The 26,924-nt window shown below is 42.1% G+C and overlaps 1 protein-coding gene across 1 annotated transcript in view; it reads left to right on the forward strand.

Annotated features, from left to right (window-relative positions):
- The first annotated feature begins 5,505 nt into the window (after positions 1-5,505).
- The window catches only part of Chsy3 (chondroitin sulfate synthase 3), a 262,501-nt gene continuing 241,082 nt past the window's right edge, over positions 5,506-26,924 (forward strand). Inside the window, 2 exon segments of the mRNA NM_001432417.1 lie at positions 5,506-6,432; positions 9,228-9,511. Coding sequence (NP_001419346.1) covers positions 5,625-6,432; positions 9,228-9,511 — 1,092 coding nt within the window. The 5' untranslated portion in view covers positions 5,506-5,624.

The following is a 26,924-nucleotide window of genomic DNA, read 5'->3' on the forward strand; positions in this document are numbered from 1 at the left end:
TTATTTATTACATATTAATACATTGTAGTTGTCTTCAGATACACCAGAAGAAGGCATCAGATCTCATTACAGATGGTTGTGAGCCACCATGTGGTTGCTGGGATTTGAACTCAGGACCTCCAGAAGAGCAGTCAGTGCTCTTAACTGCTGAGCCATCTCTCCAGCCCATAATTAGGTTTTCTTATTTCACAATGTAAACTTTGGTCATTTCCTCCTGTTCTGAGGGAAGAAATGCACAACAAAATAGCTACCTTATTTCTCTATGACAAAAGTATCTGTGACATAATGTATCCTTTGGAAGCAGTGTTATCATTATGTTAGCATTATGATCACTAACCAGTAGATGTCACAGTTGCTTTACACAAATGAATCAATTCGGTCTCCATCTGTCAAGGAGGGAAAAAGTGCTGACATCCGAAATAGCTCAGTAGAATTGCAAATCAAAGTGTCAGTACCAGCCTCCACTCCATCGAGCCTCAGAAGTATGTGTCAAATTATTTATTTAAATATTTCCTTCAGCATAGAGATCAGAAGTAGCACCTCTCTTCCTAACTATTTCTACTAGCTAGTGCTAGCTCTCTGGGAGGACTCAAAAGCACAAGGGACCGTCCTCAGGACAGGTATACCTTTGTCACACTTGGTCCCCAGTGGTGGGCAATGCTGTCATCTAACTCTACCCATCCATCGGGAATTCCACCTGTACCCTGATCCAGACGACAAGACAGCTCAGGAACTTTATCTCCTAGGAGTTGGGAATGAATCCCTATGTTACAATACTTAGATCTGATCACCTCTGAAGTATCTAAAAGATTTAAGAAGGACAGAGAATTGATTTTGTTATTTCCTTTGTTAAAGATAACAATTTTAGGGCATTTCCATTCTTACTGCCTCTCTGGAAATCGGCCACCATGTTGTTTCACAGAGATTTTACCAGGCGGCTTGTAAGTTTGCATCCTGAGACATCCTTGTCCAGAGAAGAACAGCAAAGGCACTTCGACACTCAGTCGGAGACACCACACCTCCCCGACATATTCAATTACTCTTTCCTTCACTGCAGCCAACAGACTGCTCCTACTGCGTTCTATGCTATCCATTTTTCCTTTCCTACACATAGTTTATCTCTTGCTATTGAGGGACAGTTCCCATGTAAATATACCTCTAATATCCTTGCCCAGAGAGATAGCTTCTTAAGTTCTTCTTAGAACGTGTGTGTGTGTGTGTGTGTGTGTGTGTGTGTGTGTGTTTAATTAAAAATATCCCAGGAAATACTTATCCTAAAAGTCATATATTATCAAGATTAAAATAAGTATGAGAAATTGTTTCACTGGCTTTGGGAAATATCAAATAAGTAACTACAGGAATCTCAACAAACCTAATGCTTAATTCAGATTAATAAAAGTTCTTTCAGGTTGGCACAATGATTCAGTGGGTAAATTAAAGGTGCCTGAAGCCAAAATGCTTGAGTTCAATCCCCAGAACCTACTGCTTCGTGCCCTTCCACCTCTACATGCGCAACATGGTACGAGATCTGCCACCCCCATGAATAAGTAAAATGTAATTTAAAATATAAAACTTAAGCGCATTTCTCACAGCTTCTCCTTAAAGAACAAGAAAGAAGCGCAAACACTGTTGACGAGGAACAAACGGGTGTTTTCATTTTCTTGTTTGCTGAGAGTATTTGTTCATGCTGAATTTTTGCAGGGCTTGTAATTGAGCTCATGACTTCACTCATGCTAGGCATGGTCTCTTGCACTGCTCCATATACCCAGCTGCTGGGAGTAATGCTCTCAATGCTTTCTACAACAAACTTTCCCTTCTCTACATTTTCCTCCCATAGGCATTAGGATGAGCTTATAAAAAAGTAAGTAGTTTTCTTCTTGTAAAATAAAAATGATAACCGTGAGATTACTCTACATAACACCTTTGTTGTCACTCAGAATAAATCCAGACGTTTTACAAATGGTTTTAAAACACTGAATAGACACTGTTAGCTGTCCATTGTTAGCCACTAGCTACCTGTATTAAACACAGAAACTGTTCATACGAATTCTTCTATGGCACAATGGACTGGAAAAACTAGGGTCACTAAAAGGTCTGTAAAACATCTCACTAATAATTTTATATTGATTATATGTTATAGCGGCATTTTCGATATGTTAATTTAAGAGCATGAAAGCCAATCATAACTACTTTAGTTTTAAATGTGACCTCTAAACATGTTGATTACATAGCTTACATTTGGAGTTCGTATTTCTTCTTTTGGATAGCAGCTACCTCCTGTTTCCAAACTCCTCTTAAGTTCTGGAGATGTTCAGGATACCGAGCCTGTCCCAGAGGTTTGGCGACTGGGGCTCTCTTCCCTTATTTTTGCCTATCTTTGATAGAATTATCAGAAACAACCCTGATATAACCATTTTTAAGTTGTCTAATTCTCATGCATCTTCTTACTATGCCTCTCTATTTTTGATAGCATGGGTTGATAGCCCACATGCTTATTTATTTTCATATATCTTACATAGCACTCAATCTTCCAATAGTAAAATATAAATTCCACAAAAATAGGGGCCTTCTCTGTTTACTGCTGTTTTCTGACAACGGCATCAGGTTCTCAGTGGATACTAAATATTTGATAAATAAATGAAGGAATAAAGCATAAAAATGATGGTTGACAAGGGGGTTCAGTGGTGGAGGCTGTCAAGCCTGATGACCTGAGATTGATATCTGAAACCAGCATAGTTGAAGAGCAGAGCTCATATAGACATGGACACACACACACACACACACACACACACACACACACACACTTTATAAAAGAAAGTAAGTATATAAATGATGTGATATTTGAAGAGATCAGACGGGTAAGAACTAACACTCCCTGGCTCTGAAGGCTGTACTAACACATTCCGTGTGCTGATAAATTCTCTCAGAAATGTGACCTTCGTGAGAGAAATCTAAAGCTCAAAGGATATTTAAGCAGGGTCCCCAAATCACACAGGTAGCACTGAATACTGCTTCAAAACCTTCATCTTATTACAAAAAGGCTTCTTGTGCCTTCCCGATTCCCAAGCTGATGTAGTAAAGTACTAGAATATTCTCAAGAGGACTGTGCTTCTCCAGCCTATTACTTGTCAATACTGGCATACTTCGCAGTGGGATGTTAACTCCACCTAGACGTCAGTGTCTGCACAATAAACTCTGTGTCAGGAGGCAGCAATGATCTAGCTGGAATCCCCAAGTCCAAAGCTCTCTGCTTTGAGCGGTATGCAGTGCCTTAAACATGCCTGTTAAGCAAATTAATAAATGGAGTTAACTTCTCAATTATCCTAAACAGGTCCTGAGTGGGTTATCTGTGCCTCATGAGAATTAATGGCTTTGTAGGCCAACCCATTAGAATGAAGAGCAGCTAAGAGCTGTGCTGGGGAGTTGGCCGATGTGTAAGCAGATGTGGTTCTCAACCACTGACCACACGAAATTGGGAAACTCTGAAAATGTACTACCCATCCATCACAGGGGCAGCTGACCACGCGGGGCGACTTAAATCAGAACTAATTGAAATTATATAGAACTGAAAATACATGTCCTCAGTCACGCTTGTCACATTTCATGTGCCCCTAAATCTTACGTGGTCACTGGGTACCATGAGAGCACTAAAGAATATTCCTTATAGCAGACGTCTATGAGTTAACACTGAAATGAAAAATAAATTGTCGAAAATATATTGGAAACCAGAAGAGTCCTGCTTGGTTGGCTAGCTTTATTTCCTAGTTGAAATTCGACATGGAAAAGAATAGGATGGTTTTCACTCCCATGAGTCTCAGGGCAAGCCTCAGACGTGGAAAGGAAAGGAGGTTCACTGTCAAGCAGGAGCCACCTTCTGTTAGCTGGGCTCGTGTACAGCCAGGGACTGGCGTGGAAAGAACCGTCTTGCAATGGTTCCAGGCAGACTTACTGTTCCAGAGATGGTGCCAGCACCTTGCTCCACTGGGCCATTATGCCTAATGCCATTCAATACCATCCCCGTTGAGGTTGATGTATAAAGCAGAACACGGACATTTGAGAAGTAAGAGGTTTGGGATGTCAGACACACCAGACCGTTAGATACACAACCTCCGAAGAACAAATTTGAAATGTCTCCTTCAAAATATAACTCACCTTCAGATAATTTCTTCACATCATTAAAGTAATTTTGGCCAATACAATTTAACCATTTTGGGCTCCTTCACCAGAGAGATGAACTAGCTCCTGTCAGTGTATCAGAATAGGCAAGAACAAAGATTTCACCTCTATTTTATTTTATGATTAAGTTTTCTGGGATGAGCATTTCCTCAGTTTGGTTCTTTGAGGCTTTCTGGTTTGTTCGAATTTTGTAATCATTTGCTGGTCCTACTTAGTCTTCTTCCCAGACAGAAAATGATTCATGCTTCTTATTTCCACACAAGAGACTACCAGAAGAGTGGAGGAAGGGACGCTTAGGCAGCCCCACACTTCCCAAGTCAACAGGTGGAGGATAATCTTTGCAAGTTCTTTGGGGGTTGAACACCTCCGGGTCCCCATTTGCCTTCCCCTTTCCCAGCCTTCGAAGAGCATATTTCCAATCTCAGATTTTTCTCAGGAGACTCCAAGAGTAGCTGATGCTCTGACCAGGGGAGGGAGGGTAAGAAAGATGCAGGTAGGGCAGCTAGGCTGGGGCTGACCGTTGGTTTCCTGGCAATGAGTGGAGAGAGAGGGCGCGCCACAGTGGCAAACAGTAAGAGTAGCCACTAAGAACCAAAACCGCCAAAGTGGCTCTTCAGACCCCAGGTGAAAAGCGGTGGGAGAGGGTCACTCTAGGACGCTACGAACCCGGGGCTGGGGGAGGGGAGCCCACCCACAGCAGTGCGAGCTTTCTGGGGGCTCAGGCGTCCGAGTTCCCTGGAAAAACCCAGCGGTGCAGAGAATCCGGGAGGAGCGCAGCCGGGGCCCGGGAAGCGGTGTCTCTAGGGCGGGGGTGGGGGCGGGACGGGACCCAGAGTGGAGCCAGAGGAGGGGAGACCAGGGGACGGCCGCGCTGGAAGCCGGAGGTGGCCGCACAGGCGTCGTTTCCTTCCGGAGAGGAGGATGGCCGACCCAGGCGCAGGCTGGGGGGTGTCCAAGGGCGGGTGATGGGGAAATACCGCGGCTCGCGCTTCCCCACGCCTGGCAGCCACGACACGGGTGGCTCCTCCTTCGGGCTGGTCCCGAGCCCGGCAGCGGGCGGGAGGGAGGCGGGGAGCGAGGGCGGAGGCTTCGGGAGGAGGAGGGATCAGGCGCGCCTGTGACAGGGTGGCAGCGGAGAAGCGGACGCGTTGCTGCCGCCGCTCCTCCTCCTGCAGCTCCTCTAGCGGCCGCCGCCGCCTCCGCCTCCGCCGCTGCCGAAGTTTCACTCCCGACCCTCGGCGGGAGCCCTAGCGCGGAGCAGAGCGGCCACCTCGCCGGGAGCTGCAGCGCAGCTCGGTGTGAGGAGAGCCAGCCGGCGTCCGCGCGCAGGCTGCGTTCCACGGCCCCGGGTTAGGGGCGCGGAGACCCAGCCGGGGCGACAGCCAGCCTAGGGAACCCGCGACAGCGCCCACACCGCCCACTCTGCCTCCGTGCTCTGAGCTGCTACGATGGCGGTGCGCTCCCGCCGCCCGTGGGTGAGCGTGGCGCTGGGGTTGGTCCTGGGTTTCACCGCCGCGTCCTGGCTCATCGCCCCCCGGGTGGCCGAGCTGAGCGAGAAGAGGCGACGCGGCTCCAGTCTCTGCTCCTACTACGGTCGCTCAGCTACCGGGCCCCGCGCGGACGCGCAGCAGCTGCTCCCCCAGCCCCAGTCCCAGCCGCGGCTCCAGCAGTCGCCGCCCCCTGCCAGCCACCAACTCCCCGGTCCTCTGCGGCCGGAGGTGGCGCCCGGAGGTCCCAGTTTGAGGAGCAGCCCCTGGCAGCAGCCGGCTCCGTTGCCGCAGAGGAGGCGAGGACACAAGCCCGAAGGTGCGACGGCGCTTCCCGGCGCTCCGGCTGCCAAAGGGGAACCGGAGGAGGAGGATGGGGGCGCGGCTGGCCCTCGGAAGGGTGGCCGACCGAGGAGTAGCCAGAACGGCAGCGGGGACGGGGGCGCCGCTGCCCCGACCTCCGGACCCGGGGACTTCCTGTACGTGGGTGTGATGACCGCACAGAAGTACCTGGGCAGTCGCGCGCTGGCCGCGCACCGGACCTGGGCGCGCTTCATCCCTGGCCGCGTGGAGTTCTTTTCCAGTCAGCAGCCTCCTAGTGCTGCGCTCGGCCAGCCTCCGCCACCTTTGCCTGTCATCGCGCTGCCGGGGGTCGACGATTCCTACCCTCCCCAGAAAAAGTCCTTCATGATGATCAAGTACATGCACGACCACTATCTAGACAAGTATGAGTGGTTCATGCGCGCCGACGACGATGTCTACATCAAAGGTGACCTCCCAGTGTTAGCTGTCCTCCTCTGCCCACCTCCCAATTCCTTTCTCTGCTGTCAACCCCAACCCCTACCCACCTCCTCCACCGCCTTTCAGTCAGCACCTGCTCTGGGCTTCTGCAACCCCCTGACCCGCGATCCCCACCCCTCGCATCCGCCCATCATTTTCGCCTGCACCTCCTCTCCTGCAGTCTCGACCCTCCTCATACCTGCTCAGCTTTACTCACTTTCCTCGCTCTTGCAGCTGTTCATTCCATCTGGCTCAGGTCTCTACTCAGAAAGTGAAGAAAGGGACCTCAGAGCTAACCCAAAAAGCCATTCCCGCCCCTCCCCCCAAGCTCGCGGTAGGTGATAGTTTCCCAAATCTGTCCAGAGGGGCGTGTCCTGGCTGGAGGCTAGCAAGATGCAAGCAAGATGCTGGCTCGAGCAGGGCTGGGTGGTTTACCTTGTTGCGTTACTACCCTGCTCCTTTGTCTCAGCTTAGTCTGGAGCAGTTTTAGGACAGCTGCAGTTGAGGATAGACATCGTTTACTGTTCCCGGCCCTTGTTTGAACATTCCGTGGCTTTTAGAAACTTGCTCCACCCGGAGACCTTGAATACACCCACCAGCCCAGTGTGCTGTTCCTTTCAGCCTAGCACTCAGCTATTCCCCATTCTCTGTCACACTTTAGTAAAACCCAGCGACAATGGGTGCTACTCCCCAAAGGTCAGGTGAAGAAGAGGGACTTGACAGTGTATTGGATTTATACAGACTCTAGTACCTGCAAGCTGCATCACACATGCTAACAGTAGGAGCTTTCCAGTTGATCTTGGTAGCTGCAGCGTTTGAACAGATTCTAGAATTACCCAGACCACACCATACAGCCACCGCATGAGGAAACTTTGCCAGTGTTAATAGAAAGGGGTATCTTTTTATCCAGATGGTCAGCAGTTCTGGTCAGAAGATTTCAGAGCACAATAGCTCAAAGTTCCTTAGAGCACAGGAGTCAACTTTTTGGTTCAGACAGTGGAAAAGATGGGAAAGGATTGCAAAGAAAGAAATAGGCTTGTCCTGGAGGAGCAATCCTGTTGTCCATGCGCCCTAGTTCTTATTCTGAGGAGCGCAGTCTCTTCTCAGCAGGTGCTGACTACTGGAAGATCTATGACTTTGTCATGATCAAGGTTAACACCCTTCACGTAATACAAGGGCAAGCAGTTGATGTCCTGTTAACAGAGTTGCTCTGAGTTTAAGGGGGAGAAGCAGATAGATCTCTGTGGTGCCATTTGTAAGGAGAGATTTTGATAGTTAAGTGCAAACAAGTCTATTATGACTTCTTTCCTCAGATGTGGCATTTATGGTAGAGTCAAAGAAAAGGTGTTTTTCAGAGGTATTGCCTTCTGCTTGTTGCCTTGAGGAACCCAGACTTCAGGGTAATTATCTTCTATTTCTCATCACAAAAAAATTCCTGGCAAAGAGGTTGTACTTCTTGGTGTTCATTAATAGGGTCTACTCCGGCCATTTGCTTTAATGATTGGAGTATATTGCCCCTCAAATCTTTGAAATGCCACATTCTGTTTCTATGAAAATGAACATGCATTTCTATTAAGAATTCAGGTTTTCTTTTAAAAAAAATTCTTGTTGACATCTAGCGGGTGAGACAAGGGATGGAGACAGTGGCCACACACCCTGTTGATCAAAAATGAGAGTACCAAGGCTGACTGAGAATATTTTAGAGGGTGACAACTTATTCTGATGCATTGCTATATAGAATATCAAATGCTTTGAACTTTTATAGCTACAGGATTTTATCTTAAATTCCTTCTTTTGGTCAACTTACAACTTACAAGTCAGTACAGGTCATTATTTTGATTGTAATGTTCATGATTTTTTTTTCTCTAAAACAATGCCTTTCTAAGTTCAGTGTCAAGATGAGGTTTCATTTAAATCACTTCCTAAATAATGTAGTTTGTATATGACTGGAGTTTAATTAATGAGAAACACCCAACCAAGTCAATTATATATATAAAAAAATCATTGGATATTGGAGCTATGGAGATAGCTTAATGGGTAAAACTGCCTGCCTTGCAGGCACTAGGACCAGAATTGCATCCCCCAAACCATGACAAGAAGAAAAGCAGAATACATATGGCGGAACACTCTTTGGAGCTCTCTGGTCTGCCAGTCCAGTCTCCTTGCTGAGCTCCAGGCAAGTGAGAAAGACACTCTCCAAAATATGCACCCAGGCCAGCTAGAAGCACAGTCTTTAAACCCAAAGTGATTGGAACCAGAGGGAGAACACCTAGGGTTGAACTCTTTCTTCCGTGTGCCTGAATGTGCTGTTGTATCCCCACACATAAGGACGTAAACACAAAAATACACACAAAGGACATTATTTATTAGTGACCACAGATTGCCAGAGAAATACTAAGTATTAGCATTTGATAGTATGTTGTGGGAATCTTTATTACTTCAAATGGACTGACAAACGGTCTTTATTTTCCCTATGTTTATCTCACCTCTGCTGAAATTGGATGACAGATTCGTTAAATTGTGTCAAGGTTTAAGAATACCCATAATTTTACTATGGGACCGGGAAAGCAGGGAAGGCAGCATTTGAAACGTAAATAGATAAAATAATTAATACAAAAGAGGAAAAAAAAAGGTGACAGAAAGGAGAATTGTTTCTCCTTCTTCCCACTAGTATAAGGTGTTCGAGGAGGTTAAGAGAAATGGCGGAAGTTCTTTCACTCCATTGACCATGGTAATTGCCTGTGAAATGAGGACCGGAGGTGACTCTTGGCTTTCTCCTTTCAGGTGATAAGTTAGAAGAATTTCTAAGATCCCTAAATAGCAGCAAGCCTCTCTACCTGGGACAGACGGGCCTGGGGAATACTGAAGAACTTGGAAAGCTGGGGCTGGAGCCGGGGGAGAACTTCTGCATGGGAGGACCTGGGATGATCTTCAGCAGAGAGGTTCTCAGGCGTATGGTGCCTCACATTGGCGAATGCCTCAGAGAAATGTACACAACTCACGAGGACGTGGAAGTTGGAAGGTGTGTTCGGCGCTTCGGTGGGACGCAGTGTGTCTGGTCTTATGAGGTAAGCCTTAAGGTGCGATGAGATATTCTTGTATTACAGGTGCGCGTTACTCTGCATCATCCTGGGCTACAATCCTATCTGTCATTTACTTATCTTTATTTTCTTAAAAATCACGGTAGCTGACTTCTGTGGATTTGGACGCTACTGCAGGATGCATCTTCCTTATTAGACCCAACGCCTCGCTGAGCTTTTGTTGTTAGCATGAATCTTAACTTTAGGCAAACTTTTGGTTACATCTCTGCCACTGGAAACAAGTCCCCCAACTCACTTAATTTGTCTTTTTGGAGTTTGTAGGCATGCGTATTCATTTGCTCTCTCTAATAAGAAGGCCAACTGTAGTTCCTTCCATGTAATTATTATTATTTGTTGACCTGTTTTTCTTCACACGATAACAACTCTCTGTTTTCACATGGCTAACATGTGGGGTTCTTGAGAACATTCAAGTGGGAACTGAGCGCTTAGGGGAGGGTCAGCAAGATGGCATTCACGATAGGTTCATTTCCAGCACTTTACAGCTTTATTTAAGAGAATGAAAGTAATCTGGGGAAATGCCTGAGGCTGTCACGTGACTGTTGTTCTCTAGACTTTGTTTATGTCTGTTTTTGTGACAATTTATCACAAGCCAGAATTATTTAACTAGGGAAAGTTATGGACTGTTATGACATTGTGGCCATTAGTTTAGTGGAATTGTTTTTTCCCTTTAGAATTTGGCTTTGAAATCAAATGAATTGTCCTTTAAAATAGTTTTCCTGAAAGATAATTTTAGTAACAATTGATTTGATGCTTAAATAATACATTGCAATTTTAATGAAGTTTGATTTGCAGGGGTTTTTTTGAGTTTAATTTTATTTTACCTTCCTAGTGGACCCAGTGCATTTTAACTTCTGTATTTCCAAAAGTTTCATAAGTTAAGTAGGTAGGATACATTTAAGGAAAATACATTTCATGTGAACTGATTGTTTCTCAAAGTTACATGGTTCCTTTCACTATTTTTCTTTCGGGGTGTAATATCTATTTAGTTTTTTAAAAATGTCTTGTGATACAATTCATTGAGGTATTTTAAATAATTATTACACACAGAAAAACTTATGATAATTATGTATTTGGGATCCGAATTAGGCACATTGAGATGATTATACAACTAATGGCTTTCAATAATAAAGTAGCAATTTTTATTTTATAGAGCTGTCCTATAGCTTTGGTAATTCATTCTGGTAATTCTAACACTTGCAAGCCTGACGAGGTTAGCTTGAGCTATATAGCCAGACTGGATCCTAAACGTAAAACAAAACAACAGTATTTAGAAGAAGATTAGCAACAAAGTATTACAACTTTTCACAAAAGGCAACTTCACTGAACTCAATGAAAAAAAGATTTGTCTCTAATATAAAAGTATCTGGGAAACAAACAATAATGCATTCAGCTAATTTCACCTGAGGATAAGCTTCAGCAATTTTGAAAGGATGAGTGGATGCAAAAGGGAAATGTGGAGTTCTTGATAATTAATTGCCTTCAGTTAAATAGAGAGTTCTAGTAAACATATCTTTTGTCTCCCACATTCTCATTGATTCAGCTACAAACGTCCAGTCTTTACCTTGTGCTTTATCTGTTCATGTTCCATGACAAGAAAACGTCCTCAAGGGATGCACAAGCTCTCTTGTGGGCTTTACCTTGGTGATATTTCCTATAACCTTTGCAGTATGTTTAAATTTGGAATGACACTTGTCCGTCAAAGACTTCAGAGTCTACACAAAACAACGTCTGGTTCTAGCATTGGAACAAAATAAAGTCTCCTGAAGTGCAGAGTGTAAACGACACCCTGAGCAGCTTCAAGGCCCTCAGACAGTGTTGAGTTTCTGTCGGGGTTGTCAACCATCGTCTCCGTGCTGTGCATGGTGCCTAGTGGTATTCAGTCAGGAACTATATGACATGGATTCTTAAACTTTGCTCACCTAGCAGTCATTGATAGTGTTGATTCTTCATTATCAAAAGAGTCAAACTAAAAATTAAAACCTTCAGTTACATGTTACATGCTTTAATGATTTTTGACAAAGTGTGAGAAAGCTGTATTGTTTTATTTTAGAAATACCAAGAACCCAATGAGAGTAAACTGACCGTGAAACCCAGAGTGCTTCTAAATTGCATTATAATGTAACCAAATTAAAGGAGAATGTGTGGAATAGATTATTTTAATCTGCACTGTTTAAGAATCCTAAACAGGTTAGACTATACCTACTTATTGAAAAGTGACTCAAGCAATGCCTAGATTCACTTCAAGAGTTCTGTGCTGTTTCCTGGGTCAGTCTCAATGGGAAAGGAGGTTAGTGCTTTCCCGTTCCCACAAACTCAACTCTTCTCTTCTCTTCTCTTCTCTTCTCTTCTCTTCTCTTCTCTTCTCTTCTCTTCTCCTCTCCTCTCCTCTCCTCTCCTCTCCTCTCTCTCTCTCTCTCTCTCTCTCTCTCTCTCTCTCTCACTGAAAAAAATAAAATTACAGCAAAACTCTTTAGTAAAACAAAAACCTACATTTACGTAGAAACATCTCTGGAAATGCTATAGCAATTTATGTGTGACTGCCCCCAAACCCCAAACAGCTCAAGTGGTCTCTGGTAGGCAATCTGCTTGGTTTTGAGGAACTCATCTCTTAAGGCAGCCAGAACCTTCTCTTGCTACATATATCCTTGGGACTCTGAGACACTAATGTGTAACTTCAGTGCCTAGCAATCAGATGCTGACAGTCTGTTTGCAGGTGACTTCTTCTCCTCTCCCCATCTACTCTCCCACTTGCTTGTCTTTCGAGGTACACAAAATGCTGAATGCCATTGGAGAATATCGATCAATACTTTCCGACTTGGGACTGAGACATCCATTTTCCAAGTTGTTAATACTGAACCACTTCCCAGGTTGCTGCTGTACACACACACACACACACACACACACACACACACACACACACACACACCCCTCAGGTGATTCTGTTGTACACTGTCTGTGCTGGAACTGATCAGCCCCTCTTGCTGGCTAAGGTCAGATGTCTAGTGGAATGCTAACTTGACTGCTCTGGATTTCTGGCATTTTAGGAGACCATCAACATTGCCTTAGCAATGGGGGTTTTAAAGTTTTGTGCTTTTAGTCTTGTTTTCTCTTTCCTTCAGTGTAGGCAGTTTTCAGTTCTCTTCATGTATCATCAGATACCAGGATTTCCATGGGAATTTATTTTATATGCCTTGCTCAAGCTGATAAAAAAAAAAAGATTTTATTTTGAGGGAAACAAGCCTTGGGCTACACATTTTAGGAGATCCCTTTCCATAAAATGAATTTTGGCAGCAAGAATAAAATTGGTATTTTTAAATACTTGGTTGTGAAGATTACACTTAGTTGTAATTAACTCTGAGTCACCTGTCATGCATGGATGTCACATTAAGGAAAGAAATAAAATAATTCCCCCTGGAGTAGATCAATCAAGAGCAAGAGTAGATTTCATCAACACTTGATGCTTCCTGTTCCTCTGTCTTCTGTCTGTCTGTTGTATGAGTGTGAATCTGAGTCATTGTCTGTATCTGTGTTTGTCTGGTGGATGTGTCTGTCCCTCACAAAGGGCTTCACTCTGCCTTTATTGAGAAACACAAAGAGCACCACAGGAAGAAGGACAAACTTTCCTGATGCTGTGACCCTTTAACCAAGTTCCTCACATTGTAACAACCCCCCAACAAGACTATTTTCATTGCCACTTTGTAACTCTAATTTTGCTACTGTTATGAATTAGAATATAGATATCTGATATGCAGGATATCAGATCAGATTTTAAACCCTGAGGGGGTCACACCCACAGGTCGAGAACGGCTGCTTCACAAATCTCTGTCAGGAGTTCTACAAGGGATTACGTCACTGGCTCTAACTGAACCCAGCCGATCCCGATAACAAGCATCATTGCTTATCCACCAGTGTCCATAATGGCTACATTAATGTCAACTTGAGGAAGTTATTCACAGCTTCTGTTTTTGCTGCCTTCAGCAAATGATGTTCACACACATTACCTGAGCCAGGGGCGTGGAAGAGTTCATAATTTCAGATTATAGCAATACGTTATCTTAGGTTGTAAAGATTGTTAACATGGGTAACCTAAGGCGGGTAGTGTAGGTTCTAACCAAAGCAAGTTAAACAGCTCGAGGGCACAGTGGGCTAGCAGTCTTACATAGCTTTAAGGTATATTATTCACTCTGGCTCTGAGGTCCAGAAAATGTTCCAGTCTCTTAGAAAGAAGAATTAAACCCTTTTAGAAATCCCACTGTGTATCATGGTATACTCCTATTTTTATTGTAAATTAGCCTATTGATACATTCATGTTTAGTTTGTTAGCAGTATTGAGTTTTTTTATTTAGTATTACCACTTACACTTAAGCATTAAAATAATTTCAACTTCATTAATTATTCTCACCCCGTGAGTTCTACCTTTGATCACTAATGATCAGTTGAAGACGGTTAGTTTTCCTCGGTTTGATTTTTGTAGTAAATTAAAGCCAATGGGAAGACACATGATTTAACTACATGTTGTTTCAGAAGCCAGTTTTACATTGGTTAAAAATATTTTTCTGTGGCTTTACTGAACCATCTCCCATGATTGAACAGAATTTTATTTGACTCTTTTCATGGCTAACTTAGTGTGAGAAGTCTGGTGTTCACTTTTGGCCTATTAAATGGCTACGAACACTGTAGCAAAATTTATTTTACAAAAGGATGTGTTTCGTGAGTTGTTCTTGGGCTTTTAAGTATCACCAGAGAGCTGTGGCATTGGACTATGTTAAGGTCTTCATAGTATCTTTTAGCTTTAAAGTCTCTCAGCCATTCCCACCAGGCTGCTGCCTTCTTCTAAGATGCTCCTTAGCGTCTTTCCTGGTCTTTGTGAACTTTCATTTCTTCCTCCTCCTCTACCTCCCCTTTTACTTCACAGTCAATTTTGTCTTCCTTTCCCCCCTTCCCTCTCTCTTTACTGGTACATGCACGAGTGTGTACAGGTGTGTGCACATGTGTATGCCGGCCCTCATTTGTGTGTCCCTGTGTGGAGTCCAGAGGTTGATTTTTGGCGTCCCCCCCAGATGTTCGCCAATGCAGCTGCTTGAGGCAGGAACTCAAGCTGAGCCAAAAGTTCACCTTTCAGGCCTGTATTCCAGCTCTGAACACTGGGGTTATAGAACAGGCTGCCGTGTGTGACTTTTGGTTTGGGTCTGGGGACCTGAACTCAGCACCTCATGATTGCACAGCAAGCACCTTAGCTGTGGAGCCATCCCCATGCTCTGTTATCAGAATGCTTGTTGTCCCCTAGAACTAATGAATAGGTGCAGTAGAGGCTGAGACAATGTTTTTTTTTTAACATATCTAGAATTCAGTCTTTCAGAAGTTTTTGTTGTCACTGTTGCTGTTGTTGTTTGTTTGTTTTTGGACTGCAAACTTCTCACATCTGCTTTGCTCCCTGTCCCATTTGTCAAATGAAACCACCCTGAACTGTCTCTGTGATTCTCTTGCTGCAGCACTCTTTTCTCCATTGTGCAAAAATAAAATAAAATAAAATCACCTCCCGAAGTTAAAAGTCACCTCCTAAAGTTATGGGAAACACAGTGCAGATGTCGGTGCTCTGCAAGCTTCAGGCATTTCCACGGCTAACTGGTCCCTTGTCACCTGAGACAATGTATGTCTTCTGAAAAGATGCTTTCCAACAGGTGAAGATGCTACCAAGTTTGAGAGATGCCTCCAGACAACTGGAAACAAACAGAATGCTAACAGGACACCCACCACCTGTGAGGTTTAAATGCTTTTCTTCCGTAATAAGTCACAAATATTCAAGTTTCTTGAAAAAAAAATCAAGTCAATTTCTGGTTCTACTTTCATTGTCTTGTTGTCTGAAACAGTGTGTTCCCTGAGAAACGTTAGTTCAGCTGTTTTTCTACTTAGCAAGTATTCAAAATCCAAGGGCATGCACCAGACGTTGAAGTGTATGTATGCCACGTTTCTTTTGTAAAATGGTATAGCTTTTAAAGGGATGTTTTGTTCAAGGGATGTAATTGGTGCATATACAGAAATCACCGAGACGTGCGAGCCATTATTTGATGTTGCCAAATACCAAAAGCAGTCGAGGGAGGTGGGGATTGAAGAGCTGCTGGGCCTCACAGGCCCAGTGTGGTTCTAATTTAACCTCTTAAGAAACACGCTGGTCCGAGCCCAGTACCAGGCCTCATGTGTGTTTAATGTTTTTCCGTAGTGGATATTAACAGTTCAGTAAGTGCGCTACACGTTTATGAATTAACTGAATAAACATGATTTATTCTTTAAAACCCAACGGGCACCGTCTGGAGCCTAACAGACAATGAAATTGATTTCTTAATTGTTTTGAGATTCTCAGGTCTTTATTTACTGATTCTAATTTTGACAGCGGCATTCTTCACTTGTTGTGTTCAATAGTATCTGAAGACTTGTTTTACCATCTCTTTTTGTTTCACTAATTTTTATCGGGAGCTTATTTACTTATAAAACCTCCTATGTCACTGAGAGATGGCCTAAATATGCACACATAAGAGAAATAACTATTGAAGTTCAAAGTAATCAAAGTAAATGAAACTTCAGAAAAATATGGCAATGACTATAAAATGCATATTGGCTCTTATTTTCTGAACATTAAATAATAGTTCTGAACATTAAGACCTAATAAAAAGAAGCAAGGGAGAGAAGGGAGTGTGGAGGTATATCAGACCACATTCCTAGTACCTCAGCTAATAGAAGGTAGCAGGTGTGCTTGGGTGTTTCGTGTAACTTCCCTCAATAGACACCAGGGCTGGAAGGCAGAAGGGCAATCCTGTGCATGAAATTCCCTATAGAGACAACAGTTGTCATCGAGTGCAAAAGTGTTTGGTGTATTGCTGGATTTTATTTTGAAATGAGAAATGTTCTTCAGAGATTAATCTGTGGCTAAATAGAACTGTCTCACATCTATTGGGCTGGCAAACTGATAGCTTGACATGTTTGCGTCTTGTTGTTGTTAAAAGCTGAATGGACAGTTATCGTGGTTTTGGTTGAGAGACTGTGACTTAGCTAATCAAAGGAAGGTTAGGGGACCGTTTCAGAAGTCACACTTGGCCACCTCTAGGACAGGGCAGCCATCCTATTTGAGGAGCTTAGATGATGAGGTTGAATGGAATTCCAAACAACTGGGCCTAGCATTAAACCACCATTACATAACCGTGAGCTGATGGTTAGAAATGTCTCTTTTCATAAGTAATAATTTAATTTTTGAGGTAAATTTTGCAAACATAAATAGAGATATAGGAGGATATACACTTACAAATAAAAGCTGTATTTAATGAGGTAAAAATCTGAGAACATCAAGATGAATTCTTAATGAAATGAGGGTATTTAATGTATCCTGAAAATACATCTGTTAAAGCACATTTAAAGTGTTCTGCTCATATAGCCAGCTTCTTTCACTTGCCCGTAGAGCCCCCTTTACAGTGTGTCATGAGCCCACCTTTCTCATCTTATGGCAAGGACCAGGAAGAGGACTCTGGCTTCTAGCTCACCTCTTGCCTTCAAGTCTGACAGAATCGGGTTCCCTCAGATATGTCTCTTGATATTATTTCCACTCTGCACCATGGAATCTCCAGTTGAGTCTAACTGTGGTAATCCATGTTATCATCAAGATGGTGTCATTCTTATTTAGTTTTATTAGCTGGGGCATTTCTTAGTTCACCAAAGGTATCATTTAGTAACTTTGTTCTCTATTAATGCCCTTCATTTCTGTTGTCCACTACCAATTGCAAATTACTCCTAGATCAGAACTACCCCCGTTCCAATTGTTAGTTTGCCATTCACGAGCTCTATGGCGGTGGACAAGTTATTGTGTCTCTTGCTTCTCTGACTTTCATTTCCTCGTCTACTGAATGACATTACAATAATTTCTATTTACAGGGCACTTCTGGGAAGACTAAATGGCTCAATGTGTTTAGAAGCATTTCAGAGTAGTCGCTAGTACTGTTAGATGTTTTTGAGGAAGGAAAATGCCATAAAACAGTGCCAATTTTACAGAGCCATTGTGGGGAATAAAAAGGGTCAATAAATTGAAGGTCTTTAGAATCTTGCCCAGCACACAACCAGCCATGTGTTCATGTTAATTCTTTCTAATATCCAAAATGGCAGTGTTTATATGCCTTATGCCCCATAGGTAATTACCCCAAGAGGATAATGTCAGTTGGAAAGGTCAGTTATAATGGGTCTTTGAAAGGTCTGCTCTGCTATAGTAGGGGATTCAGTTTATTTATTGATTGATTGATCAATTGATTGATTTTTGTATTCATCTGTGTGAGTGTAGATGCCAGAAGAAAGCATCAGATCCCCTGGAGCTAGACTTGTAGGTGATTTATATAAACCACCCGACATGACAGGAGACAGATTTGGGTCTATTGTAAGAGCAGTATGTAATCCTAACTGATGCACTCTCTCTCCAGCCCCGGGGTAGTGGTTCTTTATTTCTACTGCACAGTGGGATTCTCTGAGGGACTTTGAAAATAGTTATGATATTGGAACCAATAGCTGGTCCAATATATCAGAGTCTCTTACAGGGGATGCCTGCAGCATGAGTATCATTTGAAATAGCCTGGGTAACTAAGGTGGATACGGTGTTGACACCAAAGTACCCACTAGAATATATGCACAGCACACGTTCCTGTTTGTTCTGGGGTGGAGCCCATGCCTTCAGGTTTGCACAGAAGTACTTTACCAAGGGAGGTATCTCGCCAATTCTCTAGTGTATTGATTTTAAGTTAACTCTCATATTTAAATATCCAGCCAACATTGAGTTATTCTCCATTTTCTTCCCTTTTCCTGCAATCGTAGAGACTAACAAAAACTTCCATATAATTGTCATCCATTTGTTTAAAACAGCAAAGTCCCCAGACGTTAAGACAATAATATAAAAATATCACTTACAGCCTCATGGCATCTCATCTAATGACTTGCTCAAATATTGCTTTAAAAAGAACACCAAAGTGGATTTTCAGGCGTTCTTAGAACTATTTTCACACATTCAGTACTTGAAGAGTTATAGCTCTTCCTAATGACTGTATCTGAGTGGTATATAATAACCGAGTTCTAAAACACTTGAATGCTGATTCCCATTATTTTGCTGCTGTTATATTGACTTATTGCATTGGACTTTGGTGCTTTAAAGACAAAAGGCATTAGAGCGACTTGTATGATAAATTGCAGAAATGGTAACTTTATAGATTTATAGCTCTTTCGATGTAAATTTGATGTCATCTGCTTGTCACTAACAAACATTCCTTTGCTCAACACTGTACTGACTTCTCTGGAGGTGGAGACTACGTGATACTTTATTTTAAATAAAGGAAGGAAATGCTCCATCGAACTGGAAAATGCTGTGCATCCCTCAAACCTTTAGTACCATACAGGACACTTGGCAGATAGGAGAGAGCATTAAAGGCTGAGCAGTATCAAATTGTGTGTTTGCATTAAGCATATCTAAGGTACAAAAAGTGTGAATTTGAAGTTGTAGCAGAATCGCGTTATAAAGCATTTATACATCAAACTCAGAAGTTAAGATGGGTCTGTAGACGATGTGTGAGCAAGTCTTAGAATTTCGTGGAACAGTGTGGACTGGAAAAAAAGCGTAAGATTGTGAGAAATCCTTCTGGCTGATGTTAATGAGCAGCCGGTATAGAAAATCAGTCCGCTGGGTCATAGAAAGCTTTGATGAGTTCTGAGTGGAGAGTATCACGCAGATGTTTTTCTTAATGGCTCTAGTGCAGGAAGATGCCTTAGCGGCCCAATGCTTGAGGACAGGGTCTTATGGGATTTTGTTATAGCTGCTGATCATGTGAGATGAATCTTAATGAAAGGGCCAAAGAAGAAACGAAGAGGATGAACTTAAGATCGAGAAGACAGAGAGTTGGTCACAGAAGTGACAATGTAGGCATGCAGTAGTAGATTGGGGAAGGTGAACGTGTCACCTGGGTGTTAGGTTTGAAGAGGAGAGTATTCCCAGAGGTTAGGTACTTGAGATGAGCTAGTCTGAGTGACGAATGCTTCAGGGATTACCAGAACACAGGAGGATGTCTACTCAGGGCACACCAAGTTCTACTCCTTATTCATGTACTCAGCAAACAGTCAGGAGCATCGCACGCCCAGCCGTTCTTCCACCAGTTGCTGTTTCAGCAAATGTTAGAACCACATCCCGACCTTATTTTCTAGATTATGAACAAGGTAAATAAGCTTCAAAAGACCCAGGAAGGCTGAGAGAGGGGGTGGGGGCAGGGGTGGGGGAAGAGAGAGACAGAGAAAGACAGAGACACACAGACACACAGAGAGAAACAGAGATAGAGACAGAGAAAGACAGAGGTGAAGACTGACAGAAAGAGAGACAGACAGACAGGCAGGCAGGCAGGCAGACACATACACAGAGACAGTCAGGCAGATGGGGAGTGGTACACAGCTCTGTGTAGGGAGCCAAGGTGGGCTGTACTGAGAAGACAAAGTATGAGTCGCACAGGGAACAAAGGAGAAAATTGGTCAAATGAGCACGCACAAGTAGCCGAGAATCAGCTAGAGGGCACGGTAAGCCCAGCCGGAGACACAGACTGGAGCGTTGAAAATGCAAGAACAGAATGGAGAAAGAAGGTGGGAAGACATCGTGTATGGCTTTGACATTCTCTGGGAGCACTTGTACAGAGAAAATTGAGGCCCATGTACCTTGAACAAGTTCTCTGGCTAGTAAGGAATGGGTTCCAACCCACAATGAACAGTATCTTTTACTGTCTGCATGCATTTACTTGAATCAAACCTCACTTCTCGGTAAAGCAAATATTGTGTAAATGATCATCTTACGGCTGACCGTGATGGCAGGTGCCTGTGGGTTCTCCAGTCAGCTCAAGGCCCCGAAATGGGAGGAGAACTTGAGACTGGATGTCTGAGACATTGCATTGCAGAAGGAAAAAAAAATCATGTTCACAGCATGACAGTTCTGCTTTTGGATTAAAGTTTTGTTTTAAAAATTCATTTGTCTTAAATTTATTTCAATAAAATTTAAATACTGAGTAGAGTAGGTTGAAAATAATATATAAAGCATACAAATACAGAGTGAAAGATATTCCTATTTCTGTAATCCATCTGACTTTAGGATTTTCCTCCCAATAACACTTTTTAATTTTTTTTTTGTAAGAAAACTAAGACTCTTCTCTCTTTCCAGTTCCTCTGAAATGTCAGAAATCTCTGATTTAGTTTCTTTCTCTGGCTCTTTAGTTTTTAATGGGAAAGGGAAGATGTAATATATTCATTGTTCTGAACATTAATTTTTTTCAGTTATCATCATTGCTGCGAGCTGTAGTTTGATGAGTAAGCCTCCCCTCCGAGATGCTCATGCACCGTGTGCCCAGCTGGTGGCGCTAACGAGAGGTGATTGGATTGGGAGGGCATTAGCTTCATTAGTGGGTTATCTAAGGATGAGCTTGGAGCTGCAGTGCCTGGAGGAGGGGGAGTCTGGTGGGAAATCAGGTCACAGGGGCCTGCCTTCGTTGTGCGTTCCTTGTGCCTGGTGGTCCAGTCTCCCTCACTTTTTCTGAGCTGCCACTAGCTGAGCGGCTTCCTTGGCCACATATTCATATCACTGTAATTATTGAGTAATGGAGAGCAGGCTATGGTCTAGACCCTCCGAAACCCAGTGAGCCGAATGAATCTTCCTTTTAAACCGTTTCTCTCATGCATTTGTTATGGTGACAACAAAAGTGTTAGCAGAGACTTACTCTTCTACCAGTGCTTCATTTTAATGGCTGCCTAGAACTTCAAAATGATTGAATTATCATTTTCAGAGAACCACGTGAGTTTCTGGAGGACTAAAAAGGAAAGTAGACTCCACGGCACTCTCAAATCCCCATCTTTATGGGCTGCTTTTGATTCCCAGGAAGTGTTGGCTCTCCCAATGTTTAGCCTTTTCAATATGTCTTACTAGTTTTGCAAAGACTTGCCAAGTTCCTCCTGGGAAGATAATTTGCTGTGTGGTGTTAGAGGTAAATGCTGCTAAACTCTGCTTGTGGACTATGTGATTTCAGGGAGGGAGTCAACAACATACAAACCAAGGAACAAAGATACACGTCTTCCTTTGTGGAACTGACACCTTGATTTATGAACATACAGTAATGTTTGGTGCGGTAATTAAGTTTAGGTTCTTCGACTAAAATGAATTTGAACTAATAACTTCAGATTAATTACTCAGTCTATTGCTATTAGTCTGTTCTCCTTGATTTTCTACCCACACAGTTGCTTAGAATAATTTAGTGCTCATTTGATTTCTCTGCGGCTGTTTCATATTCTGCCTTTCTCATAACTGACCGTCATCTTCCTTTGTTTCCCATTCCATTAAATAATCTTAACACTTCATGGAGTTGTGACACTTCAGACTTCAGAGAGAATGCCGACCGACTTGTAAGTTAATAGAGACCTACTGTGTGTAGTCTTATAATTATAACCCATAGAAAGAACAACAATGCCAAGTAACCAGACACCCCAGAGTTTCTAAGGACTAAACCACCAACCAAAGAGTACACATGGAGGGACCCATGGCTCCAGCTGCATATGTAGCAGAGGATGGCCTTCTTGGGCATCAGTGGGAGGGGAGGCCCTTGGTTGAACGCCAGGATGGGGAGGTGGGAGTGGGTACGTGAGTGGAGGAGCACCCTCATAGAAGCAGGGGGTTCTGGAGGGGAAACATGGAAAGGGGATAACGTTTGAAGTGTAAATAAATTAAATAACCAGTTCTTTTTAAAAAAAAGAGCCTTAGTTAATCAGCCTTTCCTATCATTTCAGACTTGTAAGCTGACAGCAAGACCTACTGTGTGTAGTCTTAGACCCCTAGTTGATCAACCCTTCCTCTTGACATCATTTTGCAGTAAAGGTTTTGTTCTCTCTGCTTGTCACTCTCCTCTCAGGGATTATTCTTGTCATGATGTTGCCACATGATTTAGATGTACATCCAGCGCCGTAATTTTTCTCATGGACTATTTAATGAAGTGTCAGTTATAAAAATAATTTCAAACCCAACAACAGAGTCTTTTCATTGGAAGAACATTTAATGGCATAAATTAGTTTTTAGGGAGACCTAGGCAGTCTCAGGAATACCAGTATATTAATGAAAATATATACCCATAACTACAGGATGATATAATTATGGTACCTCTATAAAAACATTATTAATTGATATCAACTATAAATTTGGGTATTCATAACATTTTTAAGGCTCTAGTTTGAATACATTTTAAATTACGTATATTTTAATTTTAACTGGGCTCTATGCTTTTCATCTCTAATTCTCATTTTGAAATATTTCTCCTTTATCAGCTCTCTGGTTTTAGTGCTCCGTTACCATATTTAATTTTGTCGCGGTGTGTCTTGGTCTGATTTCTTTGGTGAAATACAGCTGCATCGACGTACTCGTCACACAGTATGTTCTACATTTTGCTTATGTGCCCCTGTGACACTTTGGGCTGATGGGCACGTGCCTACGTGCTGGGTTCTGGATGCTGTGCTTATAGGTTTGTCGTAGTGTATTGGACTGTACCAGGGCTTTAACGCTTGAACTGATTTGAAAGGCACAAGTGTTCAGTCTGCTCAGTGTACCTCTTGAAGCAGCTGATTTTTTCCCCATTTGGCAGACAGTCGCAGTGTGTGTCTGAGGGTTACTAAGGGGCACCACGTTTCAGTTTTCTGATTTAAAAGTTGAGTCGATCAACTTTAAGGGGATTTTGTGGAAGATTATAAGCCATGATACTGACAATTCCCAACTGAGGGGACATGTTTGAATTTTTCAAAGAACACCTGCTTTCATCCCATTTTTTTGCTCCAAAGATTTGTGATTACAAAGAGTCTGATTAATTATTTAAAGAATTGGAAGTATTAATGCTTTTTTATTTCCCCTTCTCCATGTTCCCATTAAATTCTAGTGTGTGCTATACACATACATTGAGGATAGACATCCCGTGTGTCAAAAGCTCTCACATAGCCTTGCAGTGCTGCCTGCAGATAATGCCTACAAGATAATATGGAGTTAGCAGTCACAGATTTTAGAATATTAGAAAACTATGAATGCTACATTTTTCTTAGGCCATTTGTGTCATAGTTTTTTTCTATGAAATATAATTATTGTGGCTGAATTAATCCACCTCTGATTCTAGAATGGGATCTAATACATTTTCTGTTATTTAAAGATTAGAAGGTAATTCCAGTGGCATTATCAAATAGTTTTGATAAACTATATTCTTTCCCCTTGTCAGGGTTACTATTAAGGTAAATTTAGAGGAGAATATTTCATCATTTTTGACACTTTTGAGATATTACAAGTTTGAGTAGTAACTTATTATAGCATAAACACATAATAAATTATCCAGAAGCCAATGTCTATCTTGTTGTGGCCTTATGAAGGTTTACTTCTTCTCATTGTAGAATAAAACAGTGCTATTAATTGAAAAGTCTAAAATCTTATGCTTATGGTGAGCTGTAACCTACATTTGATTAATTGAATAAACAATGCTATTAATTGAAAAGTCTAAAATCTTATGCTTATGGTGAGCTGTAACCTACATTTGTAAGCATATAAAATGATAATTACCACAACTGTTCAGCATTAGATATGTGTATGTTTCTACAGTTGGTACTCTGCACTCTGAGGGCTCCTGAGCTGTGCAGGGGTTTGAGGAGATGTTGTTTCTTGTATCTTATGCTACAAGTGCTGGTACAAACGAGAAGTTTCACAACTAGCAGAGATCACATAGCTGAAGAATTGACAGTCTTGTGTTGAACTGTAATTTATGTGATTCCATTGGCCACATCCTTTTCAAATTGTTACACTGACATCACGGCTATAAATTCAAGAGACAGCCTTGAATTTGTAGTTTGAAACTGGTGTCATAGTAGATAGACCAGGCTAGCTGTATGTGCACACATCACTGGACTAAGTTGGGAAAGAGCTCACAAGTGAGCAAGATTAGACAAGGATAGAATTGAAAGCAGTATCCAAGGATTGTACTGTCTTCTCTTCTAGACATGTTTGCCCGTTGAAGAGAAAGGAATACTGTCTTTCCAAGATAGGTCTGTAAGGTGTGGATACATGAGAGCAAATTTGCTGTTGCTTTCTGGCTATTAGTATGTTTCTAGGAAATTAAATAGAAAAATAACATTTTTAGTAGAAACAAAAACTGTCTTTACTGGGTGTCAGTGTAAAAATAAGTCTGTGGGCTGTCAGTTATATCTAAATGACCTTTATATTTTCATCTGTACTTTTACGATCTGTACTTTTATGAGAGTGCATGTGGACATGTATATCTTGCTTAGTGTGATATATTCTGAGAATTCAGCATTTTACAGGCTAAATATATCTTGTTCTCCTCCTGGGTGTGTATTACCATATATACAAAATGAGACAAAATATCTAATGTCTATAATGTTATAAAAACTATTGGTTCAGGCATTTAAAGTGAATTTTTCATATTAATTAGTTTTCAAGAATGAATATCTTCTACTTAAGCTAAACTATTAATAATTTCTTATAAAACTCTCTAAAGATAAGTAGTGTTATTATGACCTCAATTCTAATCATCGTTGCAAGAAGGCTGTGATGAGTTCTAGACACGTGCTTAGCTTCTGATATAATGCAAGAAGTTTGAAGTCCATTCAAGCCCTCTAAAACAAACTCCCATTTTTGAGGCTTAATGGAAACATGAAGGCACACAGTAGGGCTATATCAGGGCAGTAGGACATACCTGAATGAGCAGTGTAACCACTAAGTATAAAATACTATGCTTTGCTCAAGGCACAGAACCTCCTTAGGACTGAGAACGAGTGCACAAGAGTAAGAATGTGAGGAGCAGAAGCACACACAGGGCAGGGAAGGGGATGTTTACATGAGTCATCACTTGGGATCCTGATGCTTGTCAAGAGAGTTTCATGAGTAAGTTGATCTTAACCTGAAAAACTAAGTAGGGAGACCTCCTAAGCACAGACAGAATGTGATAGGATGAGTTGACTATGAAGTCCCAGACCTCAAGGCAATCAAAGTCAAGCCAGTCAAGGTCACCTGGACCTAAACCTTTTCTACTCATAACCACTTCTTACTTGTAATTTTTATGCATATATGAATATACAGTAGTATCAATCAAACATTTCATGGTAATAAATCACAAATTTATTTAAATCTATAAATTTGTATATGCATTATTTTTTAGCTTTAATTAAAGACAAAAGCAGATTTACACACAAACATGAGTGTGCTTGCTGATTTTCAAAGAAAGTAAAATATTGGCTGAAATTTTGATAATGCAGATGTAGAACATATTCAGTATTTTTGGGAGTTGATCAGCAGTTTGGTTGTTTAGTCATCAATCCCATTTTGTGTATTTTGTACCAAATGGCAGAAGAACAATAAGGGCCATTTCAGAAATTGATCCTCAGTCTTTCTGAATCTCAATCCAAATGCATTTAGTGATTTCCTATGACACTCAAGTCACCGGCTCAAATGGCAATTCTCAAATATCAAACATTCTAACATGGTACCATCCAAAGATATTTGACAGTTACATTTGGAGGAATGATAGTAGGGAAATGTTAAAAGCCTTTGTTCTCATAAGTCATTCTATAAGATTATTAATAATAAAGCATCACAATGCGTAGCATAATAGTTTCTGAGCTAAGGTGCTTCAGGCATTGTCTAGCATGATCACCAATGACGTGCAATGTCTGTTTAACACCAACACTGCAGTGAATTCCTTCCTTGCACTGCCAGAAAGACCATAGGCTCTTCATGATTCATCTTTTTAAATGAATTTGGCTATTGCAGGCTCAGAAACATTTTACAGCCGACAAATTATTAATAACCCCTGTACTCACCATATGATGTCTTGTGGGGTCATGCCCCAATTCAAGAGACTGAAGTCTAGATCAGAGCTGTATAGGAACAGATCTCAACAGCTACAGGGGACAGCCAAGGTTCTACAAGTACCGAGTGAGTGATATGGCCCCAAAGACCTGAGCAGTTAGAAGTCTACAGCAGAGATGACAGCCCTAAAGCAAGGACACAGTGAGAATGAGTGTTCATATCTACTGCTGGGGACCATGGGTCTTCATCAAGACTCTTCAGGTTTCCAACATGTATATACAGGTGCACATGTATTTGTGTGCATGTGTATCTGCATTGAGGGCAGAGGTCAATGGTGGGTGTCTTTTCAGTCACCTTCTTACGTAGTTTTGTGACAGGATCTTTCTCACCAAATGTGAAGCTCACACCCATTTGCCTTAGCTACATGGTCAGTTGGGATCCGTCTGTCTCTGCCTCCCCAGCACTTAGATTACACTGGATTTATTTACTTATTTG

Source organism: Rattus norvegicus, chromosome 18 (genome assembly GCF_021556685.1).
Source record: "Rattus norvegicus strain SHRSP/BbbUtx chromosome 18, alternate assembly SHRSP_T2T, whole genome shotgun sequence".
NCBI classification, from domain to species: Eukaryota; Metazoa; Chordata; class Mammalia; order Rodentia; family Muridae; genus Rattus; species Rattus norvegicus.